The 12,025-nt window shown below is 35.4% G+C and overlaps 1 protein-coding gene across 1 annotated transcript in view; it reads right to left on the reverse strand.

Annotated features, from left to right (window-relative positions):
• The window catches only part of LOC107657816 (neuropilin and tolloid-like protein 1), a 113,950-nt gene that overhangs the window by 11,966 nt on the left and 89,959 nt on the right, over positions 1-12,025 (reverse strand). The window contains exon 7 of the mRNA XM_016446065.1: positions 6,083-6,311. Coding sequence (XP_016301551.1) covers positions 6,083-6,311 — 229 coding nt within the window. The remainder of the gene's footprint in view (positions 1-6,082; positions 6,312-12,025) is intronic.

Below are 12,025 nucleotides of genomic sequence, written 5' to 3' on the forward strand. Positions count from 1 at the left end.
GCTCTGCCTGTTCCGCTTCATGGGCCTGGCCCTCCATCCCTCCCCCAGTTCCGCCTCCACTCCACCACCCTCCTGGACTTGTTGGGTTTTGTTTGTATTTGTTTGGGCGTCTGGAGCCGCCCTTAGAGGGGGGGGTAATGTAATGTGGTGTTTGGGTTTTGGTTCATGTTCATGTTTTCATGTCTTTTATTTTGTAATTGTTTCACCCTGTTTGTGTCATGCTTCCCTTGCCCTCATGTATTCATGCCATTGGTTCTCTTGTTCATTGTGTCATGTTCTGATTGGTTGTCCTAGTCATGCGTCTTGTTTCCCATAGGTTTGTTCTTGTCATGTGACCCTCTTGTCTGCTATAAGTAGCCCTCATGTTGCCATTGTCTTTCGTCGTGTATTGAAGTTGTAACCCGCTGTCGGTGAGTCTAGTCTGTTCATGCCAAGTCAAGTCTGTTCATACCTCGTCAAGTCTGTTCATGCCTAGTCAAGTCAAGTCAAGTCTGTTCATGTCAAGTCAAGTCAAGTCACGGATTATTGTTTCTAGTCTTCGTCTGTTTGGATTATGTTTGGATGTTTGGATCACTGTAAATAAAACTGCACTTGGGTTCTCCCTTCAACTCACCTTCAGTGGATGATTCGTTACAATTAGTCAGATTAATAAATGCTGTAGATGTTATGTTCATTGTTAGTTCATGTTAACTATTTTAGTTAACAAAAATGTTAACAAATTAAATCTTAATGTAAAAGTATTACCATAAAAGTAGCCATTTGCACATTAACCAGTGCATTAATTAAACAACTTTTACAAGAAAAAGAAGAAGAAGAAAAAAAACCCACCAATGTGGACAAGTTATCACTTTCTAAAAATAAAAGTCCTGATATTAAAAGATTAAAACACTTTTTGGTTTAATTAGTAATATATGTAAAAATATGGACAAACCACATCATGAAAATCAGCCATTGGACACGAAATGCACAGCAAAATGTTTTGATTCAGTACTTTTTGTCTTGTTTTCCAGTACAAATATCTAAACATTCTTAAATCAAGATGCAATTACTTAAGAAGTAAAACAATGTAAAAGTCAAGTCTTGTTCAAAATTTAAAATGTATAAAAATGAAGTTAGCTTATGCTTAAAACAATAAAAAAATATTTTTTCCTGTATTTCTTACCCCAATGACAATTATTTTAAAGATAAACTTAATTTTGTTATATTTTTAATATATATTTATATTCAAAATTAAGTAAGTTTAGGCTTAAAACAAGAAAAAGATATCTGTCACTGAGGTAAGAAACAATTTTGTTTTGCCTTTGAATATATATATTTTTTAAATCAGGAAAACAAAAGATTTTTTTCTTATTTTAATCAAACTAATTTAATTTTTATATGTTTCAATTTTAAAGTAATGAAGTATTTTTTCTTATCAAATAAATGTAACTTGATTTAAGAATTGTATAAAATTGTAATGGAACACAAGACAAGAAAAAAGTAAAATCTTTTTTTTTTTTGCTTGTTTGTGCAGTGTGTGAATGAATTTTGATTTGAATCCATTTAATCATGCATCTGAAAACATAATATGCTTTTGTAGTAGAGCGAACAGTTTGATTTATTTAAAGGTATTGGGCAAGACCTTTTTCAGAGGATGGTGGCTTCCCCCATTCAGCTGCTGAGTCAAGCAAACCAGAGGGAGAAATCCAGTGAGTGAGAGAGAGAGATAGAGAGAGGGAGGGAGTGCATAAGTAAGTGCCTGAACAAGTTATGCAGGGGTGTTACCCGGGCAACCGCACATCCTGTGTTCATTTACTGGATAGGGCTGCACAAAGGACACTGGGCTCCTACACAAATCCACCTATCGCCATTCACGAGACTGACGCAGGCGTGCAGCTGCCTCTTTCTGTCTCAGAAAGAGTATTTTGTGTTTTCTGCACCCTCAAGGGCCTCAGCACCAAACCACAGACTCACTCCCTCAACCATTCTTCTCCCGCATGCTTCAGGATATCCGTCGCTCTCTTTAAACGCACACTAATGTCCATTAAAGCCCAGCAATCAGTCAGAGAAAGTGGAAGCTGTGCTGCTATGCTGTAGTCTGGAATTGGGCACAAAATTGCTCATTTACTATTCCTGACGCCAGGGGTTTTCAAACTTTTCGAAACCAAGGACCCTCAGATATGATGACTGCCTTGTAATAAATAAAGAAAGCCATATATTTTACATGTATTAAAAATTAGATCTATATTGTGTGAGAAAAAAATATTGTGATTCTAAAAACAATATATATTTCTAAACATTTCAAATATTAAAATATATTTAATACATTTTATTAAAACATAAAAACTGCTACTGTTACTGTATAACATACAGTGGGTATAGAAATGAATCATCCCCCTTTACAATAATCACATTTTGTTGCTTTGCAGCCTGAAATGAAGATGGACACAGTTTTTGTTTGTGATACAAACTATATATATGGCAGCTGATTTTGCCGTGCACAATGAGGATGGTGGCATCATTTCCTTTTAATCGTTTACCCATCAGCGGTACTGAGGTGTGATTAGGCTGGGGTCGTTTTTAGGGGCCACTGGGACAAGACGAATGGCGACGGGACGTCACAGGAACGACGGTGGGACCATTACAAAGAAAGGTGTTTGATGCTGGCAGTGCGCACTAATGATGAGTGTGCTACAAGTCAAACATTAAACCCCCATTTTATCACCCTATACCCACTTTCTCTCTCTCTCTCTCTCTCTCTCTCTCTCTCTCTCTCTCTCAGCACTTCCTCTCATAGCCAGACACTCAGTCTTTATTGTTCCTCTCCTGTCCCTGCTTTCTCACAATACTTCATCCTCTTTTAGAGCACCCATCCTTCACGTTCCTTCTTTTTACTTTCTCTCCTCCCTCATTACGTTTTATAGTGTCTGTCTCTGCTAGTGTTGCCACCCGGAGAGATGCGACCCCGATTGTGCAGGACCACCCAATCAAAGACACCCGGGTGGCGGGGCACCACACAGACCCCATGCTTCCTAGAAACTGCTCCGTCCCTGCAGAAACAGCTCATCCCTTAAATGAATAATCTTCTAATTCTGTGCATCTGTGGTCTCGCCTGTAGCCTGTATGTTTTTATAAAGGCTATTTAGCAGAGGAAACAGGGGAAGTGATCTTTATATTCGACATGGGAAGGTATGCAATCGATTTTACCATGCTACAGAGTAATGTTCCTGTACTAATTAAATAACAAATAGTTTGTGTCTCATCTCGAAATAGAGTTAATTTTGTTAACAAAAACCTTTTTTTCCATGACTAAGATGAGACGAAGATGAGACAACACTGACATCAATAAACACTAACTCTGATAATATTTCTCCATATTTTCTATAACAAAATGAGGAGAAAATACTCTAGACCTCCACGAGTTTTCATGCTTGGGGTTGCCAGATGTCCAGAGTTTAAATCCCCCTACGAGCTTCTGTCTTAAAGGTATACAGTAGTTCATGCAAAAATGAAAATTCTGTCATCATTTCCTCACCCTCATGTTGTTCCAAACCTGTATGAGTTTCTTTCTTCGGTTGAGTACAAAAGAAGATATTTTGAAGAATGTTGGTAAATAAACAGTTGACGGTAGCTATTGACATCCATAGTATGAAATAAAAATACCCATACTCCAAAAATACTCAAAAATGTTCATTTTTTTAGTAAACTGTCCCTTAAAAAGGACATTTTCTGCCCTGTGTTTTACTTTATCTTTGCAACCTGGCAACCATTCGCACATGCTCTCTCTTAAAAAACGTTGATGATTTGAAAACATTGACAAACATATATAGAGAGTCCATGTTACTTCACACTGTAATAAATCCAAATCCAAATGTGGATCTGTTTGTGATTGAGGTTGCTGAATAAATGCACTTACGTAACCTCTGTACGTAATGCAAAGTATTTTTTGTTGTTGCTATAATTTTGAGGTAAATTATTGTGATTATTTGTTTAACCATTACGCAGCATGACTAAAATGTTTTAATTGACTAAAACTAGACTAAAATTCCCCGACTTTTAGTCAACTAAAACTTGACCTTACTAAATATGATTCACTAAATTAATTTACTAAATAGGTTCACTAAATATGATAAATACTATAAACACCTATTTCGAAAATAATAAAGATTAAAGGAATAGTTCACCGCAAAATGGAAATTCTGTCATCATTTACTCACCCTCATGTCATTCCAAACATGTATGATTTTTTTCTTCCGTGGGACACAAAAGAAGATAATTTAAGAAATATCACAGTGTTTTTTGTGTTTATAATAAAACTCACCAAAATGGTTTAGTTATCAACTTTCTTGGAAATATATTATTTTGTTTTCTGCAGAAGAAAAAAAAAAACCTGAGGGTGAGTAAATGATGACAGAATTTTCATTTTTGGGTGAAATATCCCTTTAAACTTCCATTTCTATTGATGAACAACATGGCTGTGTGAGTCAGCCAGCTCCTAACCTGCATAAACAGTTTATTGGTCTATTCAGTAAGGTTTAGCAAACATTTATGGTGTGATTGTGGCTCAAATCACTGGCATGATGTGAACAGCTAAATAGATGGCCCTGTGTACCTTTAATGGACACATGGATGAGCTGTTTTCATTTTCCAAGTCCTGCTCGGTTTAGTGTTCTGTCAGGCATGAATGTGCTGGTGAAAATGAGAGTGAGAGTGTGTTTTATAAGTGAGTGTTCATAAAACAGGGAATGAGTGCTGAAGTGTAAGATGTCAGTGCTTGTCAAATTTTGTACAAACACGAACACAAGGGTGTAAACCCAACCTTGCTGTGAGGTGAGATGGGCTTTATGAAAGTTGTCAAAAAATGTCTATGTCTTATTTCAACCTAAAACCAAAGGGTTGAAATAAGAATTATATATATATATATAATTTACTGTTTTTGAAAATGCTCACCAAGGCTGCATTTATTTGATAAAAAATACAGTAAATATTGTGAAATATTATTACCATTTAAAAAATTGCTTTCTATTCTTGTGATGGCAAAGGTGAATTTTCAGCAGCCATTATTGCAGTTTCATTATGTATATATCTCATAATAATAATATCATATATCACATACATCATTATAACATGCTGGTTTGGAAACATTTCTTTTTATTATATGACAATGTTGAAAATATTGGTGCTGCTTAATACTTTTGTGGAAACTATGATATTTGGGCTAAGATTTTTTTATTAAATTTTTGTTTGTTTGTTTTTAATTTTATTTAAAGATGCATTAAATTGATCAAAAGGGACTGTAAAGACATTTATAATGTTACAACTGATTTCTATTTACCTATTCTTATGAACTTTCTATCCATCAAAGAATCCTGAAAAAAATTATCATGGTTTCCAAAAAATGTTAAGTAGCAAAAACAGTTTTTAACATTGCAAAAAATAAGAAATTTTTCTAGAACACCAAATCAATATATTAGAATGATTTCTGAAGGATCATGCTACACTGAAGGAGTAAATTCAGCTTTGCCATCACAGGAATAAATTACATTTTAAAATGTAAACAGTTATTTTCATTCCAACAGTCGTAAAATTTCACAAAATTGCTGAAATATTTTGATTAAATAAATGCAACCTAGTGAGCATGAGAGACGTCTTTCAAAAACATTTAAAGGGGTCCTATTACGCTCTTTTACAGTCTTGATTTTGTTTTGGGTGTGTACTAGAACAGGCTCTCATACACATTAAAAAACACATTATTTTTCACATATTTTACATTATTACAACACCTCTCTCCCCAGTCTGACACGAATGGCTCGAATAGTTCCTATATCAAATGAAAGCCCACCTTCTGAAATACAAAATGCTTATGCTCAAACAGCAACATTACAGACTAACTAAAGTAAAAAAAGTGAAAAAGCATAATAGGACCCCTTTAAAAAATGATACCCACCTCAAACTTTTGAATGGCAGTGCAATTTCTTATTTTCTTGTCATTGACCCAGACATTTTTTCACGAGATTCACATGGTGTAAATGACTAACAAAATAATAAATACATTATAAACACACATGAGGGTTGGATAGGAGAGCTGTGTGTTATGACTTACGCTCTTGGAAGGTAGTGAAGAGTATCCGGAAGTGGCTCTTTCGGCTGCCCTCGTCGGCCAACATGCGGACCACACCCAGCGTGGACACCAGCATGATGTCGTTGGCCACCGTGCTGCAGTATTTATTCCTCAGGTCTTCCACCGAGCTGCTGCCGTCGTATACCGCCACAAAATTACGTTTACACTCGTTGGAGTTCTGCATCTCGTAGTCTAGGAAACGCAAGTAGATCTGAGAGAGAGAAGAAAAGAGGGAAACACAGACTCTTACACCCATTGGAAAATCTATTACTTCTAACACACCGAGATTTTCACAAAGGAAATGGACACTTCTGTCGAAATAATCTTTTTTTTTTTCGTCAGTGGTTTCAATGCACCCATCCCAGCTGACATCTAGATTACCTGATAAACTGTGCTTGCTTTAACAACAGATCTCTGTAGTCAGAAAAGCCTTACATTGATGATAATTGCACAGATAGATCAATAACAAGAACACAGAGGGTTATGCTTGAAATTCAGCTCGTACACAGAATTGAAAGGTTTCAAAAAGTTGCAGCGATGAGCTCTCAAAGCACGGCAATAAACTTACATCCACTCACACCAGCTCCTTTGGGCTCTCTAAAAACCAGAGAGGTGTTAGAACGAACCATCTGTTCTCTTCTCACTCAATCTAACCCTAAACAAGCTTACTTCACACCTCTCCTCATCCAGACTCCCATTTTCACCATTTGAAATATTAGAAAATTCTGTCATCATTTATTCACCCTCATGTCTTTCCAAACCTGCATGACTTTCTTCAGTGGAACACGAAAGGTGAATTAAAAAAAAATATCCTGGCCACTTTTTAAATATAAGAAAAGGGAAATATGACAAAACATCACAATAAAATTATCATAAAAATGATCTGATTTGTGTGCCATATTCCAATACAAACTGAAGTCTGCATGAAATGGAAATTCACCCTAACTATTTTCTAAATGCATTGTGAACTATTCATCCATACATATTAGAATTTTTGAGCTTGTAATTTTTAAGTTGATCTTCTGGTCAAATGACATATTTTGTCCTCAAAACCCTTTCTTACAGTCAACTGTAGGCTCACATTCAGATCTGTTTCCATCCAATCAACAACCGATTCATATGATATAACCGTGTCCCTGTCCTACATTTTTCACTTTTCAAGTTTCACTTGGATGTGCATCACAATACAGAAGAAAAGATCTGTTGCTACTTCCTTTACATTGCAAACTTAGTAACTTCATGTGAGGAACAGATCAAAATTCATGATAGAAGTAGCAAGAATCTTTCAAGTTGTGAACACCTTATTCATAGCTTTTCAATTAATCAGTTGATTGAGTTCACAAAAGCAGTCTGAATGAATCATTCACAAATCAATTGGACTCATTCAATTGCTATCATATGACTTCAGAAGATGCAAACAAGCAACTTTTATGATACTTTTATGATGGTTTTGCATCCTTTCATTAGCTTTCAAACTACAGTCTCTATTCCTTTGAGACCATTCTTCAAAATTTCGCTTTGTGTTCCACAGAAAGTCAGTCGAACAGTTTTTGGTATGACATAAGGGTAAATGACAACATTTTAATTTTGAGGTGTACTTTTCCTATAAATACTTTGCCAGAATGACCCTCACCGTGATAAACCAAGTAACACTATTTGACAGAATCAAAACTTCCAAATATTAGCACAGAGTGTTCTCCTCTCAGCGGTTGGAGTTGAGCACTTGGTGTTCCATTATGACAAGTAAATGAAGCAACCTAGTTAAACCAGTGAGCAAAGGCTTGTGTGTTACTCAACAGCTCAGTAAATCTTCTCATTGTAATAACATTTCGTTCAGCACATTTACACTTTTATAGGGGGACTGGTCGGTGTATCATTCCAGCAATGTTGGTTGGTTTGTCCTTGCCACCCCAAAATATGCTCACACCTACAATATAAGTAATGAACTAGTGACACCATAGTCTTTCTGGACTGCTGTGGTGTGTACAATCTATCATCATCAGCAAAAACAGGGGGCGTCACTTATACCCACACTGTACATAAAACCCCACTTACTCACTCACATCTAAACAAATGAAACATACGTATGAGACTTTCCAGGCTTTCCAGGTCCCTCAGAGAATCACATGAAAATGATAGGAGACTCGCTACAGTATGTGCCAGCTTGTTAGAACTTGTTATTACTTGTTATTATAATTTACTAGGCGGAATATGAGGAATGTGCGAGACGGTAATTAGACAGAATTGATTATATAAAACCTTAAGGAACCCGACCGGTTATTAAGACAGACTCATCTAATAATCTAATAACTTTAGGGCAGCTGAAAGCAAAATCCAGAAACTGATCCTGAAAGTACATCCACTGACAACTGAGTGGCCAATCGCTAACATTGCATTATAAACCCTAAGGTAGAGGAATATATAATGTGAAAAAAATCAAATATTTAATCCAAATATTTGGGCTGTCCTCAGATTACACGGTCTTATCATTGCACACTAATTAGTGGTGCTTGCTATTCCTCTTAATTTTTATATTTTCCACCCACAATTTGACACATAACTCATCAAACACCATCTGTGATACTAACAGAATAATAGGTCTGTTTGTGATTTTCTAAGTGATCAGACAGACAGTATGAACAAAACAAAACAAAACTATTTAAATTTTAAACTTTAAATCTATTTATATCATCGTTTATATTTAACAGTATTCTCTTACTGTTAAATACTATTGGTATAGTCAAAAATACAGCCAATTAATCTTGATTTCTGACCAGTCTTTAGAAAACATTTACTATAAAATAAATAATAAATGATAAATAATATAATATAAAGTTATACACCTATATGTATAATGTGTATAAACATTATTATTATTTTTAAATATATACTGGGAAACTTGTCTGACCAGTTTCAGCATAGCATTGTGAGTGTTGTCTGTGAAAACGGCACACACATTTCTTCAGAAAATGTAAAAATGAAGAACGTAAAAATTTTAAGAATTTTATCTTGTCCCACTGAAAGCCAAACAAGAGGATCCTGATGACTTAACCTGACCTTCAACATAATATGTGAATCAGTGAAAATGACTACGAATAGAAAACTCCTGCACCCCTCCATCTGAAACAAGCCCCCTCCAGACTCCAGAAGCCGGCTTGACTGTTCAAATACACTCTAATTAACCAGTAGAGTTATTGTATCTCAATAACTCAGCTTTTTTCCCTTCTACAGCTCCTCTGGAATAAATTAGTCAGGGCTGCCTGACATCGAGACGTCAATCTCTGGCCAGTTGGGGACTGCTGTCTCTTCAGGGCATGTGGATGTGTTTGAGGTGCTGTTCACATCCCCCTCTGCGCTGACTTATTTGTAGCCTACATCCACTGATGTTCCCAGCAGAGCAGACAGAAAAACCAGGAATGGTTGCAGGTCAGAAATTCTTATTTGGATGAATTGTTGCAAACAAGATGATGTAATAGACCCCGCCCCCTTTTCTTTTATATCAGACAGGAAATCAAATAAGAAACAGCAAGATGAGATGTACATGTCTGGGAGGTTATACGCTTGTGGACTTAATTGGATGAGATATATGAAAGACTGCGAGAGATGTGGCGAGGAGAGCCATTTGAGCAAAAGTAGCTGGTGTCTAGAGGAAGGCACGTCGCTTTCCCCGCCATCTGTGCTTCAAACAATCATTCCTGTGAGATTTCAGGGCCAGATAAACATGACACTGATTTAGAGCTGCTACAGAAAATCATTTCAGTGAAACAGAGAATATAACACTTAACATTTAAAAAATAGAAATCCCCAATACTATGTATCAAAGTCAGTAAGTGTCTTATTAACCTTTAAGATAATTTGACCTTCGTATTAGGGTTGTGCCGATAGATGATAGCATTGTGAATCTACGATAGTCAGAGATATCGCCTGTGGCTGATGCCTTTGACGATAGCAAGACATTGATTATTATTATTATTAGGCTAGTAATACTATCCTAATTAATCTAATTAATATTAGGGCTTATTTGTTCCATCATATTTATTTTCCACGTTTTTACAGTGTTGTGCATTATAACCAATCACACACGATTCTGTTGATCCTGAGTTTATGAATGCAATGGTCAATCAGAGGCGTTCAAATGAGTCATCTCTGAAACACCAGAGTTTTGTTGTTCAGTTCAATTCTCTCATCATAAACAACAAAGTGCAGATGCACTACGACGTAAGTATAAGAGATTTATTCATCATAAAGTGTAGACAGGTTCACTGATTATAACAGGAGTGTTTTTTAAAGTGCATAAACTTGCTCTAGCAAGAATTGGACCTTAAAATAAAGTGTGACCTACCATTTATTAATTCATAATTTATGATATAAAAAGGTTTAACTTGAAATATAGGTTTGAAAACATTTTTTTTTTAAATATATAAACTATTTTTATATTATAAAAACATACACTAGCGTTCAAAATGTTTGAGTTTTTTTAAAGAAGTCTCTTACGCTCACAAAGTTTGCATTTAAAATAAAAAAACAAAACAAAAAAAGAGATATTACTACAGTTTAAAATAACTGTTTTCAATTTTCAATATAATATAAAATGCAATTTACTCCTGTGATGGCAAAACTGAATTTCCAGCATCATTTCTCCAGTCTTCAGTGGAACATGATCCTTCAGAAATAATTCTAATATGCTGATTTGATAATAAGAAATGTTTCTTGAGAAGCGATGTTGAACAGATGTGCTGCTTAATATTTTTGTGGAAACTGTGAAACTTTTTTCCATAATATTTTGATGAACATATACTTTACAGGATATTTATTTGGAATAGAATTCTTTTGTAACATAATACATTTATTTATTTGTTACTTTTGTGTGATTTATTGCATCCTCACTGAATAAGTATTAATTCGAAAAAATTAAAATAATCTTACTGACCCCAAACTTTTGAATGGTAGTGTATATGAAATATGTATTTCGAATTAGATTTAGATCTATATTCAGATTCAGAAACTAGATCATTCCATAATCTGCCATCTTGAGCATTGCGATTACTTCAAATAATTTTTCTGTGAGTGGTCCATATCCTCCCCCTTAAACTATCCCTGCTCACAGTCTGATGTATAAATACTGGTATATCAGCCAACACTCTGTGAAGTAAGTGGAGGAGAAAAAGTTAAAGCCTTCATAATAAGCATTGGGTACAAATTCCTACAAACGCACTCATGAGTCGCAGAGCTGAAATTTTCAGTCTCCTTTGAGCAGTGCTGGTGGATAATAAAAATGCTTGAATAGCTGTGTGAAACTAATCGCTGTGAAAAAGACAAGGGCATACACTTTTGATTGGTGCCTCTGAAAGGACATCAGATAGAACAAAAATCAATTTCTGAAGCAATAAATCACATTAAACACAAAAATTATCCCTGAGCTATGGCATAATACAGATTTTTCCTCTCCAGTCAACACTATCGCTATCTAAAGATATACGGGAAATGGAGGCAATTTATTGCGTTTAGTCATATGGCTGATCATATACTGATCGGTTCCACAGGTAACTTAATAACTCTGAGAAAATCTATTTGTTACAGCTGAAGTGTTTCGAGTTTTTAATGCTAAAATACTTGATTCTTTCCCGCATAACATGCGGGGGAACATTAAAAAGAAACAAAGAAGGAAAGAAAGAAATATTTTTATTCAGCAAAGACACAATAAATTCAGAGAAAGTGACAAAAAAAAATGCATCACGGTTTCCACAAAAATATTAAGCAGCATAACTGTTGGTGATAAGAAGAACATTGGCAATATTAAAGGGGTGGTTGATTGTGATTTCACTTTTTTAATGTTAGCTAATGTGTAATGTTGGTTCCCTTTCAGCCGGTCACTCTCGACGTCACGTCGGATGACCGACGAATTGGGATCTCGCTTGGAGGGAC

Source organism: Sinocyclocheilus anshuiensis, unplaced genomic scaffold, assembly GCF_001515605.1.
Source record: "Sinocyclocheilus anshuiensis isolate Anshui unplaced genomic scaffold, SAMN03320099.WGS_v1.1 scaffold7, whole genome shotgun sequence".
NCBI classification, from domain to species: Eukaryota; Metazoa; Chordata; class Actinopteri; order Cypriniformes; family Cyprinidae; genus Sinocyclocheilus; species Sinocyclocheilus anshuiensis.